We start from the raw sequence: 22,398 nt of genomic DNA on the forward strand, positions 1-22,398 counted from the left end.
GCTCTTCTTTATTCTTTTACATTTCTTATTTATGTACATGTATAATTGTACGTGGACATGTTAATCGTATATTTTGTGTAGTATACATAGCAATCATTTATTTTTAAGAATACTAGTTTAAGTCCTAGTTAAGAAATTTGCCTCTTTATCTAGAAGACAGTGCACCATCCTCAAACCAACTCCAGTTTGAGGGTTAGTGCATAAGTGGAGGGTAAGTGAATGTCTTAAGTTGGATGGACAACCACATAAATATAGTTCTAACCAAGGATCACTGTATTTCAATCTAAAACCAGTGATTAGATAAGATCAGGGTTAAACCATTTATGAAAACGTCCAGGAATCTTTTTGCTTTTTAATTTATGCAGCACTCCTGATTTGTTGTCTCGCCCTCTGTGAAATTGTTAAGTAACTACCAGCACCCACAAACGGACAAAGGTTGGTATTTAACATTTTTGAAATATTTTATTTTCTTTTTTGTCTGAAATCACAGCCATATATTCATAAATACCTAATTACTACATTCAACAAAGAATATATTACATTACAATGAATTCAAACAAGTACATTTTAAAAACAGGATTTCACAGCATCTAGACATCCTCCACTGAGTAAGGGGGGGGCTATTGCATGGGCGTGCGTGGGATGGAGACACAGGGGATGCTGGGTAAGCGGGGCTCGCTGTACGCCACCGTCCTCCCCAGCTGATTGGCTGCTTCCCTCAGTGTGCGTGCTCCTTCATTAACTGGTGGGCTGCACTCTCGGCTCTTTTCTGCTCTGTAAAAATGACAGATTATACTGTATCCCTCTGATCCTCATTCATAAAAAAACGTGTTATGATAAAATTGATTTCTTGGAGATGCCTTCGGATAAAGGGATTCTGTACCCGTTGACATGCACAATATCTGAAAGGAGACAAAGACAATATGAAATGTCCCTAATCTATAATTTTATGTGTAAAATGTCCATGAGGACTGCAACTCATTCACATGCTCCCAAATTCTTGAGGCACTTGTAAATCCTATGTTTTAAGTATGGGGTACGTCTCAATTAGTAACTAATTGTGCTTTAGTCCTTTATAAGTTAACTTTATGCACATTTTCAAATTCGTTTTACTTAAAAAAGAGGAAATCTGTATAATCTATACCCGGAGTAGATGAGCTCTTGGGTTTACAATCCCACATAGGACCATGAGGTGAGGGGACAGTGTCAGTGTGAAACGAGCAGAGTCAGGAGGAGGGCAGGTAAATCAAACCTTTCTGTTTTTATGTGTACTAGGAAAACCCCAGTTTGAAATGACTTTGTGATTTCCAGTTTATTTGTAACTTGTTGGCAACTTTGGGCAGCGAGGGTTCTACAAAACGGGGGATATGCGGGAAGGAGGAGTGTGATATTCAGAAGTGGAAGATGGCCGTTCTGGTTTGAATGTTTGGCTACCTAATTTCAACTCCGTTTTAAATAAAAAATCCGAGATGCTACGATTTTATTTTAAATTTTTTATTTTGGCACTACATCCTGTCATGACGTTTACGGCTTGATCTTAAAAGGCGGAACATTATGCAAACCCTCATGTTGTTTCAGTCCAATGCTACATTACGTCGAAATGAAGGTGAAGGTCGGACATTAAGAGAAAGCATCAAGAACCAGTTTTCATCAGGCGGCTGCTTAAAGAGACTCTTCATGTCTTTAGAAACTAAACGAGTGAGTGAAGAACTTAATGTGTCACTGGATCTCGAGTTGTGTTTGTGGAGCTAATGTCAGCGGCAGTGAAGCCGACAGGAGGAGCTGTTGAAACGGTGATTAAAACAGAGACATGTTGCTGTGAAGGAGGTGGTGGGGGGGGGGGGGGGGGGGTAACAGGGCAGGAGCCATGTCTCGGGACCTCTGACTGAGCTTCTCTGAGCTCACGGGTCCGGCTGAGGCGGCTGTGGCGGGGTTTCGGCTGCGCAGAGCCGGGAGAGAGTAACGAGAAGAGGAGGCGTGTTTCCTGTTTGCTCTCACTCCGCTAAATGTCTCAGAATGAGCTGTTCTGGCCAGCAGCAGTACAAACACTAAAAGCAAGGCTTTTCTTTTTCCAACCCAAAAAAGCATAAACATATAAAAATGGCAGGCTTTCTTTTAAAAGAACAATGATTAAAGTAATAAAAACATACAAAATTCTTTTTAAGTCTTCATATTATATACAATACAAGGCTAAAGCGCCTTTTAAAATTCATAATTCTCAAATTTTCTATTTCGAAATAAAACATTTCCTTAATTCTTTGCAAAAAAATGTGCATTTTTCTAAGTTCCTCCCTAACGTTGAGCAGTTCTTTGTTGTAACACAGTACCACCAGGTAGTTCTTCAGCGTTTTATTCGTAAGTGCATTTCCAGTTCAAAAGCTCATGTGGCCGCTGTGATGAAAATCCGTCCCGACTGGCCAGGAGCCTTCGTTTGGGCGTCTGTTGACGACACCCCTCCTGGGGCAGCTGCTCCCTCATTGGCAGGATTGTCTGTAGATGTGGCAGTGAGGGAGGCAGGGACTGAACAATAGAGCCGCAGGGACCGAAGAGTGTGTGAGAAGCAGGTGCATGTGTGTGTTTGTGTTGAGCTGCAGGTACTCCTGCCCTGGAACTCCCGCTGATCTCAGGGGGTTGGCTACATTGGCACACGTTTGGTGGCTTGTGGCTCAGGCCCTGGCTGTTCACAATCCAAAGACTGCCTGCCCTTCACTGAACGTTCCCGTCTCCTGTGCATTCATCAATCCATTCACTCCGTCCATTCATTCATCTTATCTAGCCTGCCACGCTCTCCGCTGCAGAGCCACGCGGGCCAGGCTATGAAAAATAAACTCTGGGTGTCAAGTCTGAAAAGGGAGGTGGCCGCGGCCCGGGAGCCATCAGGTCGGCGTGTCGGGGTCACCTGGGAGGGTAGCCTTTGTAATGGCCGCCTCTCGGCCAGTGTGTCTGTGGCAGCGTTAAACACTTCCTGAAGTGCTCCAGCTCTGTTTGTAACTTCTCCCGCTCCAATGCCAACTTCTGTCTCTGGGACATCAGCTCCTGCACAACCACAGAGGAAGAGAGGGACACATAAGATTACAAAGAAACCAACAAGAATGAGGATGGGATTTCAGATATACAACAGTGAAAAAAGTAATAGAATGATGAAGAATTGTATGTAGGTATTTTTAAACAGTGAAAGCCTCTAGTTCTGGGATTATACACATGATCATATATTTATATGATTTCATCCTACATTACAGAGCAGCACCTTCTATTAGTGCAGAAATCGTCCTGCTATGCTGCAAATCAACATTCAATCAATGACTTGCCAGTGGTGCAGTTACTTCAGTTAGTATCTTTGTAGTTGTTGAGCTGTTTTGTTCACTGAGTGCATGTTGTGTATGCACATAGACACCGCTGACAACTTGCTACCCAATGTTGTTTGTGTTCGTGTTCGTGTGATGTGTGTGTGTGTGTGTGTGTGTGTGTGTGTGTAGCTTACCCCCATGCTATGAGACAGCTGCTCAGCAGTCAGACTGAGGTTGTAGTTGTGAGCTTCCAGTCTTCGACACTGGCTCTGCAACACTTGCCGCTCCAGACTTTGCTCTAGAGAGAAAAAGAAAAATCAACAGGGGTTAGAGAACTATAAGAAAAATGAAGACACTACAAACGGTCTGCAGCAAACTGAATATATTGAAATACAACAGTGACGGTTTTACAGATCAAATCCATTTTCTTAAAGATGGTCTATGTCCTTGACTTATATACTTATTGTGAAAAATTCCATTATTTTACCTGAACACATGATTATACATCAGTTCCTAGTTTAAGTAAATGTTTTTTTTCCACCTACACAATTATAGAATTAAGTATATTTCGACAAAACTGATCTGTGTGGAAAGGATAAATACCACCCTCTAGTGACAAGAGAATGATGCAGCAACCTGAAAACTAGTCTTTTAGCTTTTTTTAAATATTACTTTTATGAATTACATTTTTTTCATTTTGTGTATTTAGTCTCCAGTTATTTTTACATCTGTGAAAGCAATGTAAACCATTAGAATGTCTTCTGATAAACATAAGTAACAAAGTAACTGCATATTCAGTGTGGCTGCTTACCTTCTACATATTCCTGATAAGCTTCAAATATAGATTCAATTCCCCGCCACTTGGAGGCAGGAGCCTCCTCTTCCTCCTCATCCTCCTCTTCCTCCTCATCCTCTGGACCAGAGAGGTCTTCTCTCGCTCCCGGCGCCTCCCGCTGCAGCGGCACTGAGAAGTGCTGCCCGTTGGGTTGAAGGTGAGGGTGCGAGAGCGGATGTGGAAATGGATGTGTATTGGAGTGAGCCTGCGAGTGTGGGGGTGGTGGTGGCGGCCGGCCAGGGGCGCTCTGCAGCTCTGGAATGTTGTAGTGAACTGACGACTCCTGGAGGTGGGACGACTCCGACATCCCTGGGGCTCCACCTAGAGGACAAGATGGAAGAGAGGAATGGATTTATCCTTTTTATATATTTAACACAGAAAACTACAATCAAGACATCAAAACAGTCAATTTGTTGAAAAAATATATTGATTGTTTAAGCCTTTTATTATGCAGAGCCTTTTCTTTGTGGTTTTTTAATATATTTAATATTTGATACAGAAAATTGTAAAATCTATTAATTTACAAAATGATTGATTAATGATACAAATAATTGCAAGTTAGATCCTTAAGGACTGATACGTTTGATGCTTATAGAATAATTTCTTGAAAACATATTCAAAACATAATCAACAAGGAAAATAATTGTTATTTAAAGCTCGAAATTTGTATTCAATCGACCCTATAAGAAAATTCTCTTTTTGTTTTAATCAGAATCAGAGAAATCAGAGAACCGTTAATGAATGACATGTTGAACTTTAAAACATTTCAGTAGATACTGGCAGACCTGGAGGTTGCACCTCGGTATCATTCTGCTGCTAATTAGTCAACTTTGCAAACATATTTCTTACCTTTGTGTTTCTGCAGCGACTTCTGAGTGGACTGAAGCACAGAATCATGGAATTGCTGAGCAAACTCTTCCGGGGTGAAGCTGTCCCAGGGTTTGGTGCGTCCGTTGATGCTGTGATGGCCCTCTTTCGCCTGGTGGGGGAGCGCGGGCCGCAAGCTGTTGAGCAGACTGGAGCTCCTCTTAGAGATCGGTGCTTCGCTGGGCCCCCGGGCCTTGTCTGGGTAGACAGCTGGAGAAGGGGGTTCCTTTGGTCTTAATGTGTCCCCGAGGGGTTTCGGGTGGCCACTGGGGGACGCTGGGCAATGCGAGGAGGGGCTGTGTGGTCTGACGTTGTTGAGGTCCTCTGATTCAGAGGGAGGCTGGGCAAAGGTAGAATCTGCAATCATTTGAACACATGTTGAGTCAACATGAGGTCAAGATCTTCATTACCTACAAACGTTGCAATTAGAAACTGTTGCTCCTTAGATGCACCTCCTATACAACTGAATAAACCTCTCACCCAATAGACTACTTGAGCAAGTGTGCATGTCTTATGTTCCTTAGTAAGTGTCTCACCTGTGATCTGAGCTGAGGGGCTCTTACACAGTGGATGAGTGGCATGTCTGATGGTATCAAGGGTTACACTCTTTTCTTTAATGGCATGAAGCAGCTCCACCACTTTTTCATTATCTGAGAGACAGAGATAAAGAACAATATGTAAAACCTTGGTAGCATTAGTCCTGTCTGCAAGTATCTAACAATTCCATAAGCAGTGATGCTTCTTAGTTGCATGTTTGTAGGTCTGTGGTCTGAGCACTGCCCTCTGTAGGCAGCTAACAGTAAATCAAGAAGGTTTAGATGGTAACGAAACTCACTGCTGTAGCTCCCAATTCCTCTTCAGTGAAGTGTGTGTGTGTGTGTGTGTGTGTGTGTGTGTGTCTGTGTGTGTGCGCGCGTGTGAGTGTGTGTAGCTGCATGCTTGACACCACCTCAACTGCAAAGCATTATATCACAAATACATTGTTTAACACAGGCTGCCCCCTCTATGTTTTTTTTTCCAAAGCTTGAGTCAACATGCTAATGACAACATGACACAGGCACAGCTCTGAAGTGCAGAATCATGAAGCTATAGAGCTGAGGAAGGAGGCTACCAACCCATTACTTAAACAGTGAGTAAGAAGCGGTTTATTTAATTAAGAGTAGCTAACAAAATCAAAATGCTGAAAAAAACAGTCCACACATCACGTCACTATAAAATCCTTTTACCTTTTCTCTTCTGCACAGTGACATGGGACAGTTTGAACATGGTGAGGAACCGCTTCTTATCCTCCAGCTCCGGCGCTTGGTCCATCTCCTCCGGGGTGAAGCGCGTGCTGAGTTGGGGGGGAGGAGGAGTGCGTTTTGATTGCGATGCAGGTGGAGAGGGGCTGCGCTCCCTGAGCATCCTCCTCCTCTTCCGTTTCTTCTGCTGCACCAGCTCGTCCCGCCGGCCTGCTGTGGTCAGGCCAAACACTCCCAAAAAGTCCACTTTCTGCTCAGAGAAGCAAAAAGAAAAAAACATCACCTTACTGCAATGTTTTATCACGAGTGCTTGTTTGTGCTTCCATCATGGAAGACACAGGAGACGTGTGTGCTGGCAGCTGTGCTTTACCTCGCTGGAGTCATCCAGTTTGAGTGGGGGCTGCTCTGCCACTCTCCTGAGATGGGCTTTCACCTCCTCTTCATCACTCTCATCATACGAGTCATCCAGCTCATAGTAATAACCTGCAGCAGACACAAACGCATTTACTGATGCTGCACTTAAATTCTCTAAAAAGTTGATATACCACATTAACCTTGCTGTGGCTAGAATTCCAGAGGGTAGTTAACAATAGACCTATTTTACCTTTGTCTCTCGCCTCCCTTCTCCTCTTCTCCTCCAGGTCCAGCTTGCTGATTGGCCTTCGGTGCTGCTGAAGGTACTCATCGTAGATCAGCATTGTTTCTGGGCCCATTCCCAGTGTAGCTACCTGTCCCGTCCCTGACCCAGCGATTAGTCCTAGCCCTTGTCCGTGTCTACTGTGCCCTGGGTGTCCCTGGAAGCTCTTTTGTCCAGCGTTGCCTTTCAGAGCTCCCTCCAGCTCGTACTGGCTGGACAGCGACAGCGATGACCTCTGTTGGCTGAAGAAGGACTGTGTGGATTTCTCCAGATCAGCAAGGAATGTGCTGGGCTCCGTCAGGCCAGGAGGACCTCTCATTTGGGTGTACTTCTCCATTGCTCCCCCGTCTCTCCTACGGGCTCCGTCCTCAAATTTGGAGAGCCCCAAAGGCAGCCGACTGAGCTCGTAGTGTCCCATCCCTGAGGGCTCGTGGTTACGTCTGGAATCTGAGGTTGTTTCTATGAGAGAAGCGGGGTTCCACAGGGTGGTGGGAGGTGGAGGGTGGTGTTCGCGTGGTGGTTGTGGAGGTTTGGGGGAGATGAGGGGAGGAGGTGCACCTAAGTGAGCGTGCAGGTCACGGCTTCCTGGTTCATGGTGATTTGTTATGGATCTGTGGAGACACAATGGAACAGGGATGGTGCATAGCTGTTAGACATAGAGCACAATGCCCATATGGAGAAATTGTGTTTCCCAATCACACATTCTACGCAATGACACACACCCTGTGAGTAAGTCTGTGGGTGTGTGTGTCTTTACAAAGCAGTGTTATCAAGCCCAGACAGAGTAGCCCAGAGCAGACTGAGGATGTGGCCAAGGCACACACTGTCCTCCAGATATACAGGCCTGGTTTGATCTGTTAGGCCCTTGAAGTGTGGCGCACACACACACACACACATAGAGAGAGGGAGAGAAGGGAAAGGCGAGAAAGTTCAGAAGGGCCAGGAGAAATGTTTTCCTGACAGACAGACAGGCAGAGAAGTATAGGACTTACATTGGAGTGGTGAGGAGAATGATGGATTTTTAGAAAGGAATGACATTTAATTATATTAGACAGAAGAATAATAAATCTACAGGGAGAATGAGGCTGAAGCTGATAAAAGGTATGGTGGATAAAAAGAAGAAGAAGAAGAAGAAGCAAAAATGAGGAAGAGGGAAAAGCAGATGGTTGATAGGTAATGTCTGGAGCATCTTTCCAAATGAAACCTGGCATGAGTGCAAGCTGCATGACCAGTCAAATTATCTGTGCTTCCCGTTTGTGTTTGCATTTCATAGTTGTGTGAGTGTGTGTAAGCAAATGCGTGTGTTATCCGAAATCTGCAGAGAGATTCTGCATGAGCTGTGATTCTGCGATTATACCATTGGGTTACTGATAGCAGACGTGCGTGTGTGTGTGTGTGTTGTCGTCCTCAGAGTTCAGCATTAACCACAACCTCACTCCTAAATCGCACACAACAACACAAGCACAGTCACAGTAACAAAGCAGGGTAAGTCGGGGGCTTAGGCCGTGCAGGGTTGAGAGGATTAGCTAAGAATTAGCCTTTGTGTATCTTAGCCGTCCTACCCTGCTGCCTGTATTAAACCGCTGCCCACTTCTCATGGAGCAGCACTCATCAGGACCCTACGTCGACATCTAAACATAGCTGCCTGTTTACCTACGTGTCAGGCCTGGAAGGTAGCAAGGACAGAAATAGAGTGGATGTGATGCTTCTGACAGGGTTCATCTTTTCTTTCCAGCCCTGCCTGAAAACAAACTTCTAAAGCCTGCCAGCTTCTGAGGCTTCAAAACAAAAGCACAACTGTCCCCATCAGGCGAGCAGGGACAGACGAACACCCCAAGAATAAGGTGTGCACCGAAATCATGAACACCTTTTTAGTGCAGCGCGTCTCTATCAACTGCAAACCAGAAATGAATGCTTCTGCATCGTATGATTTACTGAATCTAAGTAGGTTTGAATTATCAGCACATTTCTGTCTGACCCACCTGTGTGCGTCTGCTGCGTCAGCCGGCCGGCCCAAGTCCAAGTGCTGCTCCAGAACCTGCTGACGGAACTCAGACACCTGGTACTGACGATCCTCCTTCTCCTGCCGCAGCTTACGTTGCCGCGCCAGCCACCTCTCCTCCTCGTTGTTTCTCTGAGCGAGCAGGGCCGCAGAGAGCCCCGTCCCGACTGCGCCGGGCCCCATGAAGAGTCCGTGACCTGAGATCAAACCGGGGATGGGATGATGCGATTGAACCATGGAAGAGTGGAGTCCTGGCGGGACGGGTTTGGGAGCGGGGAGGGCGGGCTCTTTGGTTTTATCTGCAGAGAGAGAGAGGGAAAGGTCAGACACTTGGTTATTTAAGGGTTCCAACCAATTATTTTCCTTTGAAGATTATTTTCTCATCTCATCAGGGCATGGGTTTGTATAAAAATGATAGAAAATAGTTAGAAATGCGCATCGTAAGTGTGGATAACAAAGACTTCTAAGTGACCAACAGTCCAAATCCCAAAACTTTCATAGGAGAGTAAGACATATCACGGATCAGGTAATGTTTTCAGGGGAAGAAAAAACAGCTGACTGGCTATTAGTGTGTTTTTACAGATATGATGCGATTAAAAGATACCTTGAATAAAAGATTTTCCTGGTCTGAACATTTTGGAAACATTTGTCATAATGTACGTACACAAGTCAACAAAATATATAATATAGGTCTCGTTGTTTTTAGGTATTTTAATGAAGAATTCTTTCAGATTATATCTATACATTATTAACCTGCAGCAATTGTTGCAGATTCATTTTCTTTCTATTAATTAATTTGTGGACAATTGTACATGCATTTTTTTTTGTTCTGTTATGTTATTATATGTTTGTCTTTATGTGAGGCTATGGACATCTTGGGATGCAAGACAATTTTCAAAAGAGACTCTGACAATAAAGGGTTATCTAATCTAATCAAAGTGAATCGAAGCTCCAGGGGAAGCCACACACATACCAGCCCGATTCGGGGTGAGTCTCTCAGGCTTGGTTCGGTCTTCCTGCCCCCTGATGGCGTGGAGCTCAGCCAGATAGTGGCTCTCCATGGCCTTGGATGCCTGCAGCTCCTTCTCCCTCAGCGCTCTCTCCTTCTGCCTCTCCAGCTCCTTCTCCCTTTCTCTCTCCTTCTCTCGTTCCCTCTCACGATCCCTTTCTCGCTCCCGCTCTCTCTCCCTCTCCCTCTCCAGCTCCTTCTCCCGCTCCCTCTCTCGTTCTCTCTCCCGCTCCTTCTCCCTCTCCACCTCGCGCTCCCTTTCCTTTTCGCGCTCCCGTTCGCGGTCCCTCTCTCTATGCCGCAGCTCATCCTCCAGGTGGAGCCTATAAAAAAAGCAGTGGTCAGGGGAAACACAGGCAGAGAGAAAATGGACGTTAAATTTGAAATTAAATTGAGATATTCATAATCACAGCTGATATCTAAACATGTTCTTGTATGTGTGAGTGGGGGGGCCTTTACCTCTCAGACTGCAGTGCTGACAGTGAAGGGTGTGTGAAATCTCCGGGGTAGCGGACCCCTTGCAGGTGCATGTGAACAGCAGAGGGATGCATGGGGGGCAAAGCTCCCCCTGCTGGCAGCTGATAGAAAGGTGACCTCAAAGCAGAAAGGCAGAATGGATCATCCATCCTGGTAGATAAGGATTGCAATAAAAAAAGAGAGAGAAAGAGAAGAGGTTAGTCTCCCCGTGTGACGGTGCAGCGTTCACTTTCATTAACCTGTGTTCCTCCATCTCCCAAAGAAGGGACATCACAGGGTCGTCCATCTTTCAGGAAAGCAGCCGCGCCCCTCGGCAAACCTCAATCACCACCACCCAGCAGATACAGCGAGAGACTGCACTGTGTGCTAATGCACAACTGTGCGTTTCTGTGTGTATGTGTATGACATCCACCACTCATCCCCTCATTAAATCCATTACAGCGCGGTGTGTGATGGGTGCTGCAGTCCTGTGATCTAGCTGTGCTGACAGACCAGGGGCACGCAGCCTGTGTGATGGCCCAAAGCAAGAAGGGCCCTTGTCAACACACACACATACACACACACACACACACACACGCACGCACGCACGCACGCATGCTAACACGCACGCACACACGCAAACCAAAATGTTCTACTGCTGGTTATTTCAGTATGATCCATTTTTGTATGATTACTACGCTGAAAAGAAGGATTCTGTCCCCTTGTATATGTTGCATGTTTGGATCGGGTTTATTTAATAGGTTTTAATGTGCAATTGAACCATACATATATTTATAAATGAACTTTAAATTACTGAAACTCTAGATTTAGATACATTTATTTTGTGCAGCCACTTGACACAAGAAGATTAAGTAAATCCTACATAAAAAATAAATGTCAGTGTATGCTGGCATTCCGATGAAAGAAGGTCCCCATATAACCTATAACAAATTCTTATTTTCTGAATTGAAAAATCCACAAATAAAAGTGGCAAACAGGTCAAATCTCATTTCAGATTTTTGAATTGTTTTTTTATGGTCATTTGTCAAAAAGCATTGATAAGCAACCTCCAGATAAACAGAGTTAAATGGCAAATATTTCGGATATTTTAATTTTATCCATGACTATAACAAATTAAGGCAAAGTAGAGGAAAACTGCACATGTTATAAATTGATGTATCTTCAAAACATACGCAAACTCCATCTCTCTTAGGCTCAACAAAACCTCTTCCTCAGTTAAATAACATACAAATAAAGAAAATCAACATAAAATATTACAACCTTGGGAAAATCTATTCAAGGTCAGCTTCACACAAACGCATTTACTGCTGAGTCTAAGCAGTGCAAATACTTAGTTCGGATACATGCACTGGTTTGCACAATTTGCTCTCAGAGGGAAATGGGTGCCACGTCAACAAAAAAGACAGAGTGGAGAGGCCTACCTGTATGGTGTGAAGGAGGGGTGGGGCAGGTAGCTGGGGTGATAGTAGGCAGCTGCGGCGGCTGCAGTGGCGGGGTCCAGGCCAAGGGGCAACGAGGGCATGCGGAGGGCATCCTCGGCCGTGGCGTAGGGCCGGAAACCACGGAGGTACTCTTCTGGTATAGGACCAGGGGGCCCTGCGTTAGACATCTGTCTGGGCATACTGAAGATAAAGAAGCAGTAGAGGAACAACAGAGATCAGAACATATTAGTTGAATGTTTTGCAAAAAAGAAACAGGATACAAATATTTGTTCAGCAGAATCAACAAGACAAATGATTGTTGTTGCAGCTTATTCCAATGAGTTTCATTAATGATCATATACCAGAGCGTTCAGAATGAAAAAAAGAAAAATGGCAGAGCAGTGTGTGACTCACTTGAGGGGCTGGAAACGTGAATCCTGCATGACAGCACCGGGGTTGAGACCGAAGGCATAGGGGTTTCCCAGGAGGTGGGCCGGGATAGAGGGGCCACCCTTCTCCTGGGTTAGGGTCCCCTCGGCACTCAAACGTTCCCTGCTGGCCCCACGAGGCCCTGAGTCAGACTGGGGAGAGAGAGAGAGAGAGAGAGAGAGAGAGAGAGAGAGAGAGAGAGAGAGAGAGAGAGATTCTTGGTCATTGTTCGTTGGAACCTGTGACCGTCATGGTTGTCAGGTCTCATGAAGCCCATCCTGTGAGGGGGCAAGGATGGGGGAGGTGGGGGAAAGAATAGGCCTGTGTGTGGCGCCGCAGCCTCCCTCACTCGCCCTCTATTCCGACCTCAGGAACTTTCAACCACTTTCTCACACATGCAACAACCCCTGTAAATATACATGGAACGCTTCTTCGAGGGAAATCTGTTGTAAAATGAAGGAAACAGGATAAGAAGGGTTTAAAACAGCCTTAAATTGAAAGAGAAAGATGCCGTCTGTATGATCGATGAGGATGTGGGAGATGCACAAAAGCAGTGCTTCCACAGAGAATACGATTTTGATCTTGAATGAGTGTGTATGTTTGTGTGCGAATATAACCTGCCCACCAACATGTACAGAGGAAGACAAGAAAATCTAAAAAGCAACATCCCTCTACCTCGCGGTCTCTCTTTCTTTCTTCTTCTCTTTCACCTCCCTCTCTCCCTTTGGCAGCGAGCCTGGTCTCACTTATTCGATCCCCACAACAAACATACACACACTCAGCAGGCACACACACACCGTTTCAGAGCTACAAAGGCGTCCTGCTGTGCGAGTGGGAGAGCATTTTTTTTCTCGAGGTTTGGTTTCCCTCGGCCTACAAATGCAAAAACGCAGAGCTGGGGAAATTCATAACTCAAATTGGAGAAGGGGATAGGGTTTATATAGGGGTGTGTACAGTTGAGGAGGATTTTTTTATTGGAGTGGCAGAACAACTATCTCATCACCGGCCGAGCGACTGGAAAGAATCAGGAGGGAAGAAAGGGAAGAGAGATGAAGCCGTAAAAAGGGCGAGAGAGAGGAGAGGGCACTTCTTGCCCCGCTGAATTAACCTCTGGGATTAGAGAGAGACCTTACAGCGGCACTGTCCTCTCTCTCACTGCAGCCTGATAAAACAAATCCTATTTAGTGAGCCATTACCTCCACTCCCTCCTCTGCAGCCACTGACCCAGAATGACACTGATGCGCCAACATCCAATCTTAACTGCCTCTAATGTTCAGACTCCCCGCATCCCCCTTTGTTTCCCAGCCCTCCCACTTTCTGGTAGCTTGCTCTGTGTTGTTTGGTTGCACTTCACTAGACAGGGAGGCACTTTATTCCCTCAAACCCCTCTGTCCCTCCCCGCAACCACCCCTGCGCTCACTCCATCCCTGTGCTTTCAAAGCTTTATGAGCACAGGGGAGAAGGTGGACGGTCCCTCCCAATCAGCAGCCGACTGGAAAACAGGTTCATATATGTCAAAAGAAGTCAATATCAGACAGTAGCATGCAAACCACAGAATGCACGGCTCTCGGTTTGCACACTGCTGCTTCCTCTTTTCTCATTTCTTTATCTGCCTTTACAAACAAACGATTGCCGGCTCTGTGGAAGTCTGAGATATTTGTGGCAGGCAAATATACATCCACCTTTATTCAAATTTCTATGTTCAAACAACATGAACTTTACCATTGAGGCCACGCACACATATACTATCAAAAAGATCTACTGCATGTGAGTGGTGACTGGTATTCTATCAAACTGTCTGTCAGGTAATTAACTGCTTTACTGTCATCATTCCTTGATGGAAAGAATTGCACTTTACTCAAGTACTTTTCTCTACCCACAATGTTCTGTATAGTGAAAGGCTTAATTATGTACATTGATTTTTATGTCCTACTTTTTCTTATCTATTTTATACTTTCACATGTTCTCTTGTTTACCTTCTGCTGCCCAGCAGTAAAGTTTACCTTATCTCATCTGATGCTACAGGTTGATGTATGTTTACACCATGTCTCTTGTGTTTTATCACGAGAGGCCAGCACCTTGGCCTGTATGCTCAACTACACCTTGAACTCTGTATGTGCTCTAACTTCAACCCTCAGGCTGCCACAGCAGAGAACAACCAAATCTATTCGGTACTTCCGCTAATTACTTTTAATGACGAATTAAAGCACGAGAACCTGCTCAGCACATAAATACATCAGAGATCTGCTATAATCTATTCAAATCTCGATGAAAACTGACCATCTGGTATTAACCTGGTGACCAGCAGTTGACATCAATCAAATGGGGTTGTTTTTTAAAGTTTTTAAAGGTGCAGTTGGTAAATTTGATTTCTGAAACACAGCTCGGGGTACCTTCCCAAAGACTATTCTCAACATAGCTGACAATTGCTTCAAGTCTTTCTTTGTAAAAAAATACTAACGCTGCCTTTTGTTTGGAACGACCGCTACAATTAATTGGACTCATATTTACTCTTTTAAGTAGCTGCTTCAGTTAGCACATTAGCTCCTACAGGATTCTACATGATAGGCCCATCAATTACTGCCATTATCTTCACATACAACATTTGTAGCTTTGCAAGATGATTGACATATTTCTTTTGTTAACATGATTAGAGTCCCTACAGATTTCTACTGAACTGCAACATTTCACAGGAATTCCGTCATAAGACGATAGAACAAAGATGCTGGTAAAACAACAAAGCATTGCAATGCTTCTGCAGTTTTACAATTGACTGGCTTTTCATTCCTCATATAAAAAATGAATACTCTTATTGAAAGCCAAAAATCCCTCTTCTATAGGAGATGATCAAGAAACATGAATTTAGAAGGTTTTTGTTAATGATTACGAGTGCATGTGGCAGCCATGTTGCATCTTTATGGTGTCATCTTTTTTGTCAGAGCCTGATCCAGGTCTGTGTATAGAATATATGCCACAAAAAAACATGCATAGGTGTGGGTGTAAGAGGCCAGAACCTTGAAAAACCTCACACGCCAGAGACGGAACGCTTTGATCCCATTAGAGAGGCACCTTAGACACTCGGGCATCCAACCAGCCATCCCATTCTGACCCCTCACCCCAGCAAAAAAAGCAGCCTTCCATTCTCAAACACACACTAATAAACAGCAGCCGGCCATATACACACTACAGAGCACAAATACAAGCACTCAGACTCAAAGACACATCCATTAACAGGGCATCTTCCTCTGTGCGAGCCAGGCTCCTGTAACCCCCAGTGAGGGTGGGAGACCCCGTGCATTGTAGAGTTCTCGTTTACGCCTCTCAGATGGAGCCATGAATCCAAATTGCCAATTAAAAAGCAATTACAGGCAGCAGCGGGAGCAGACTCCTGCAGTCATTAAAGCAAAATGCCAACACACCAGGCCCTCCCCCCTTCACTGACTTGCACATCACCCCCCTCTGAAAGAAAGACTAATATCTCAACCAGAGAGACACTAATCAACCCTTCTAACGCACAAACTAGGACACACACACACACATGCAACAGACAAGCTTTACAGGGGATCCAGAGAACAGCCTCTGTAGGTAACTATTTATCCTCCCTCTGTCAAAATCTCCTCTTGTCTTCATATCTTCATTTCTAGTTATTCTGCATCACACTTTTTGTCAACACTGTGCATTTCCTGTAAAACACAGGATTGGCATGAAATTGAACACATGTAACTTAACCCAAACTAAAGAATTGCATAAATATTGGAGACACATGCTACATCCACACTACTACGTTGTCATACGCGAACACATGAGCTCTTCTACAGATACGTCTGCCCTCCACAATGCAACAGAGTTTTACAACAGCTAAATCAGAGTGGTTTGCAAATGCTGCCGGCTGTTTTTCAGTCTGGATCGGTCATGACCTAGCCTTTGCTAATTAGTCAGGTTCCTATCACATGACCCCCTTCCGGATGATAACAACCTGGATTAGCCTCGGCCACCAGTGTAGAACGCAACATAGATAATCAATTAAAAGCTTTACTGACCCCGTTGTCTTTGCAAAAAGCTTTTGTGTAGTTATATTCAGGATCTTACAATGATGTAGGGGACGAGCTATAATTCGTGCAATCTGTGACAATTCCCTTGTCCAGTGGGACGAACATGCCTCCCTGTTTACACCACCAGGTGCATGTCAAGTGTAAGTGAGTGGTCGTGTAATATGTTTTAAAACGGAGATTAATACTGATGCAGAGCCAAAACGCTTGTGTGGATGGAGATCATTTTAATTTGAAAATGCCATTTTCAAACAAAAACATAGTAGTATTGATTGTAGCCAGAGAAGGTTTTAGAATACTACAATTGTAAAGGGCAATGACAGAAGGTAAACGCACTGATGCATTCTTCCTCATCAACCATTAGTGATGTTAACAAAGCTCCAGACAGTATCCTCTTTGTTAAAGACGGGCCTTTTGATAGCTGCATACATGTCTTTTATAGCCACATAGCCCTTTGTTACCAGAGTTGTAAGTGCTCCCTGAAGCAGCACCACAGAAACAGAGGAGATGCTATGACATCAGCTTGCGCACCACATCCCCAACCTCTACCCCCAACCTTTACCCCCTCCATCGCAACCTCTTGTCCACACCTTAACCTCCTCCATTCTTCAGCTGGGTGGCCCCAAGCTGCTGTAGGCACCAGAAACTCAGTGACACAACCTTTTGGAGTCATGCTTGACTTCTTGCACACACACACACACACACACACACACACACACACACACACACACACACACACACACACACACACACACACACACACACACACACACACACACACACACACACACACACACACAGAGAGAGAGAGCCACCATGCAAAAGCACTTAACCACAGTATACATTTGGGATTAGCTACAATATATGTGGAAGGTAGAGGCGGAAGCTTCTGTCCCTTATTTCTTCTGTGGCACTTTGAAACTTGTTATGCAGAAGGAATGGCGAAGAGAAAAAAAAGGGGGTGACATGATTGGGAGAGCTCCCCTGTTTCTGCAGCCCCCTCCTACTTCTGGTTGACCCTTGAACTACGGAGGGGTCACTCCATAAAGGGAGGGGGGGGGGGGGGGGGGGGGGGGGGGGGGGGGGACAAAAGCTTGAATGTTACCACACTGACCTCCTCGCTCACCCTTCGCCGTGCCCCTTCTCCCCCGTCTCAGGGGAACCGTCAAAGTGTCTCACCTAGTTTCTGCGTGTTGCCGGGTGCCGTTCATAACTGTGTGCTGGACCTCGACCACTAGCCCTGAGCTGAGATAACAAGGCTTAGAGCGAGGCCGTAATCCATAATCCACTCCTTATCAAAGCAAGCAGCTCTCCTCCTCTCTCCCCTCTACGTAACAGAGAGCGGGTGTCGGGGTGACGAATCAGAGGATGCACTTGGCTGCTTGAGTGAATAGGGTGAGGCTGGACATGCTGTTGGGAGGGGGGGGGGGGGGGGGGGGGTATAAAGGCTGGGGACTTGGGAGGGGCTCGTCCAAGGGCAAGAGGGCCAAGTAGGAGGGGGGGCTGGAGGGGCACAGATGTTAGCTGCCGTTGAGGCCGTCACCTCCACGTCCCAGTGGCAGCTGGCATTGTTTAACGCATGGCGCCGTGGGGGGTGGTGGTGATGAGGGGAGGGGGCACACACTCATAGACCCGCTATGTCACATGTACATATGTCAAGTGCATAATGCCTCACTACTGGTTCCAGGCCAGATAAAAAATCCAGTAATCCCTCGAGAGCCTGTCTGTGCTCATGTTTGTGCTAGGGGGCAAGCTGAAGAATGAGATCACTAGAATGTTGCTTGGACAACAAGATAAGACACAGAAAGGAAAAAATATGAAAAGGAAGGGTGAGGAGGTGTCTGGATGTGGTTTTACCTGGCGTCCCTCGTTCCTCCAGAGGCCGTTGCTGGTCTTTGTTGGAGCAATGGTGACTACAGGTGGAGTGTTTGGCACGCTGTGGCCCACCGGGGGACCCAGGACTGGCCCTTGACCGAGGGGGCCCCTCTTGGGTGTGCTGACTGGAGAGCTGTGGTTGGTGGCCGGGGAGGACACTGGAGAGGACTCACTGCTGATGGAGGACGCAGCTGGAGAAAGACAGAGAGTAATCACATGAGCAGTGTGAAAGAAAACAGGTATCTATAAAAGTGTGTGTTGTTTTGCTAACAAAAGACAAATAAAACAACGCTACGATCCCATGGCTCCTTCATAAGGGAATGAAAGGAGGTTGCAGCCCTATAACAGCAGTGCACACACACGCATAGAGAGAGAGAGAGAGAGAGAGAGAGAGAGAGAGAGAGAGAGAGAGGCAGATGGATGGCCCTAGGCCCCTATTATGAAGTGACAGTGATCAGAATGAGCGGCCCTGTGACAGTCACACAGCCTTGACATGCAGGACACACACACCACAAAAACACGCTGCTTGAGAGAGAAAAGCCACACTAGACGTGTATACAGTCAGTGGCGCTTGCAGCAAGGCACAGCCCCCCCCCCCTCAACATACACACAGCCACACAGCAGGTGGTGAAAAGCCGGCCCAATGAGCTTCTCTGTACTGTAGCGGTGCCACATTAACAAAGCCCTCCGGGGAAACCCAGGGTCACGGTCTGGTCGCATGCCTCGCTTTCTGCACATCTCGCTTTCTCTCGCAAAGCTATATGATATGCTCACATTCACATACTTATATCATTGCAATTTCATCTTTCCTAATGTCTGTGTTTGCCTCACCCCCTGCATTATGCACATTCTCTTCCTCTGTCTGCCCTTTCCTTCAGTGTTTTTCTTTCCTCGTCTAACCTTATCTTTCTCTTCCCTCTTTTTTAACCTGTGTGTTACACATTTCCCATTTCTTCTCCCAGCCTCCTCCTGTTCCCCTGACAGTAGAGTCTGCTGTGAGTCTCCTCTGCTCAGAGCGAAGCCCAGCATTACACAGTCAAACTGGGTCACAACCCTCTCAATGGGACACACACTTCAGTGCTGCATCAAGGACAGCAGCCAATGTGTTCTTTGTTGTGTGTGAATGTGCAGGTAGTGTGCTTTTATGCATCGTCAACGTGCATGCAAGCAGCCATGAAAAAAAAAAAGGCAGCTGAAACCTCAGGCCAGTTTCAGGTCTACTTCCTCTCCAATTATCACCAGCAGAAAAAAGAGCAACCACAGATCTCCACCCAGCCGCCATTTCTTCACTGTTCCCGTGGCAACACAACCCTAACAATGTCCGCGGATTGGTCGGTGCAGCCGGGGTATCGACCGATTTGAAACACCTCATTCTGACTAATACTACTAAATAATGGAAGGAATCAATAGTGGCAGCGAGGTGACGCTTTAGAGAAAATCTGAAAATCTATGTGTCAGTGTGTGTGGGGGGGGGGAAAGGAGAAAAAGATGTGTGAAGAAAAGATGGTGATGATACATGTGAGGTGAGACATGAAAATGAAAAATTATAGGGAGATGGGGGAGCGATGGGGGGGGGGGGCGCAGCAAGTGAGATAGTGGTGCGGCGGAGGTGAGGCGAGAGACGGGAGCAGAGGGGAGAGTGGAGAGATAAGGGGTGCAGACGGGTGAGTGGGTGGCAAGGATGGGGTGAGGGATATGGTGGGAGTGTGGGTGTGGGGGGCATATCTTGTCTGCACATTGGCAATTAGTGGCCCAATCCCCCCCCCCACACACACACACACACCTCACCTCGGAGAGCCATTACTCTGCCCTGCAAGACTAGGCCAATCAATAGCAGCCCACTCAGCCTGGGGACTGGGTGTACACTTAATACAGCTCTAGTGTCACAGCCTATTCACTCACCTCACACACATACACAACATGCATACACGAGGATGGGGGAACAAATAAGGCTTGAAAGAAGGGGGGATGTGGAGAGGAGAGGAGGGGCGCTGATCACAGTGACTCTGAACTGCTAAGCAACAGACCTCTGTTCCCATCTATTTCTCTCACCCCCCCATCTTCTCCTCTTCCTCCTCGTTTTCCGTGTAGAGGCAGAGCGGACTGGCAGAGACTAAATAATTAAAAAGAGGAAGAAGAGAGAGGCAGGTGAGTCGATGATGGAAGGAAATAAAAGTGACAAGGGGTCGCCCGACTGACAGTTTCATTCTCTTCTTGCAGCCTCTGCCCGTACCTCTCAGCATCCTTCCTCTAAATGCAGACCACACACAAACAGCTATTATAGCTCTATGGTTCGCACCACCACACAACCACCCACCCACCACTTCATCTCAATAAACCCTTGTTCCATTTCCCCTCTGTTCTTTAACACAGTACCAGCCGGCCAGACACAGATCAGATTCCAAACGCACAAATTTCAAAATCCCATTTACAAGTCGTCAATACTTAAGGGCTCAGGGAGACGTTACATGGATGCATTTGTGGTTCTTTTCATGTTTGGCCCTCATCTTCCTGTTTAAACCACAGACAGCCACGTTGGCCGTAAGCCTCTTTCCTTTATCAAGACTTTATCCCTCTCTCCCAAGATTCCCTCTCCTCATTTTCAACCCCCTTTGCTCCAATTTCCATACCAATCGCCCTGTCCCCTCCCTCATTTCATCATACCATCTGATAGGGAGAAAAATCAAATATGAGGGAGGTGATTGGCACCAGGCTGGTGTCACTTCTGCCACATGCTCCTCCCACCTTCCATCTACACAGAGAGAAGATGGCCACACGAGCAGGCGAGGAGGATGAGTGAGGAAGAAGCTTTCATCCCCAGAGTCGAAATGGGCTCATCAGCTCTCGACCTGCACTTCATTAGCTGTACTGATTGTCACTCGCTTTGTGTGTGAGGGGGGGCTGGTTGTGTGGTGATGGGGTCGGGGGGGATGCAAGAAAAGGGAGGGAGAGAGAGCAAAGAGAGAAAGAGGGAGAGTGCACCGTCTTAGTCCCAAGCTGTGTGTGATTTATGTGAGGCTTCTTTCTCTATCGCCTCCTCTATTACCAGTCCCACTCTCCCAGGCTGCCTCCACACTTGACTGCTCAAGCTAACACACACACACACACACACACACACACACACACACACACACACACACACACACACACACACACACACACACACACACACACACACACACACACACACACACACACACACACACACACACACACACACACACACACACACACAAACACACACACACACACACACACACACACACACACACACAAGATAGAACCTGCAGCGGCAACAAATAAACAATCCACACTGTGGTCAGAGGCTGTGGCCAAGTGTCCCTGTGCAGATGGCACCTTTTACTTCAGCCAATGACCCAATCGAAAAGCCAGAAAAAGTCACCATGGCTCTTCAGCAGCCTCTTTGATTCACTGACAAGAGTCCAGGGGCTGGAGCAAGGAGTCCCCCCGGATCACTGAGCCCTGACAGGAAGACATTGCTGCACCAAAAAATGATTAGTGTTGCCAAATGGTCCCTTCCAATCCTCTGCTACCACCACCACCTTTGCCAAAACAGCCCAGCACAGCCAGAAGCAGCTCTGCCAGGCAGAAGGTGCTCTCCTCCACCCCACCACACACACACCCACCCTGCCCCTTCTCCTCAACCCTCCTCCCTCCCAGCATGCATTACAACAACATCAGCACTTAATTAAACAGTCCATTTCACACCTGGTGTGCATAGCAGTGCCCAGCCAACCCTGCATCCATATGCCACCCCACCAGTACACACAAGCCTCAACATGTGCACTCACACACACATGACAACCACTGATGCACGCAAACACCACACACACACCTGCTACTACAGTCTTGGCCATGCACTGACAACACAACACAAAGCCTGAAATTTGCATCACTGAGTGGGGGGAGGGGAGAACACACAGTGTGTGTTGCTGTGCCAGCGAGGGAAAAGGAATACGGTACAAGATGGCGGTTGGAAGTAAGGGGCACATCTCTGTGCTTTCTGCTGATTGTACAAACTGTACATTGTGCTTAAATTCAGCTTCCCCACTGAACAGCGTCCTGAGAGGTGTAAGGGGGTTGTATGTGTGTGTATGGAGAGAGGGAGGTATGGAGAGAGAGAGAAATGGGGAAAGCAAATGAGCTTGTTTGTGAGCGTTTCAGGGACAGTCACAGCCTGAAGGGTTTTGCCTTCAAGACAGACACACACACACGCACGCACACGCGCACACGCACACACACACACAC

General features: G+C 46.4%; 1 protein-coding gene across 2 annotated transcripts in view; it reads right to left on the reverse strand.

Annotated features, from left to right (window-relative positions):
- Nucleotides 1–442: 442 nt before the first annotated feature.
- The window catches only part of gse1b (Gse1 coiled-coil protein b), a 41,669-nt gene continuing 19,713 nt past the window's right edge, over nt 443–22,398 (reverse strand). For both annotated transcript variants that reach the window (XM_053419319.1, XM_053419326.1), the window contains exons 3-16: nt 18,112–18,320; nt 12,191–12,357; nt 11,777–11,977; nt 10,338–10,505; nt 9,843–10,201; nt 8,850–9,168; nt 6,835–7,478; nt 6,601–6,713; nt 6,216–6,480; nt 5,526–5,639; nt 4,972–5,346; nt 4,099–4,443; nt 3,482–3,585; nt 443–3,036 (exon numbers count right to left, since the gene is read on the reverse strand). In XM_053419319.1, the coding sequence (XP_053275294.1) occupies nt 2,896–3,036; nt 3,482–3,585; nt 4,099–4,443; nt 4,972–5,346; nt 5,526–5,639; nt 6,216–6,480; nt 6,601–6,713; nt 6,835–7,478; nt 8,850–9,168; nt 9,843–10,201; nt 10,338–10,505; nt 11,777–11,977; nt 12,191–12,357; nt 18,112–18,320 (3,524 nt within the window). In that variant the 3' untranslated portion in view covers nt 443–2,895. The remainder of the gene's footprint in view (nt 3,037–3,481; nt 3,586–4,098; nt 4,444–4,971; nt 5,347–5,525; nt 5,640–6,215; nt 6,481–6,600; nt 6,714–6,834; nt 7,479–8,849; nt 9,169–9,842; nt 10,202–10,337; nt 10,506–11,776; nt 11,978–12,190; nt 12,358–18,111; nt 18,321–22,398) is intronic.

Source organism: Pleuronectes platessa, chromosome 1 (genome assembly GCF_947347685.1).
Source record: "Pleuronectes platessa chromosome 1, fPlePla1.1, whole genome shotgun sequence".
Taxonomy (NCBI): domain Eukaryota; kingdom Metazoa; phylum Chordata; class Actinopteri; order Pleuronectiformes; family Pleuronectidae; genus Pleuronectes; species Pleuronectes platessa.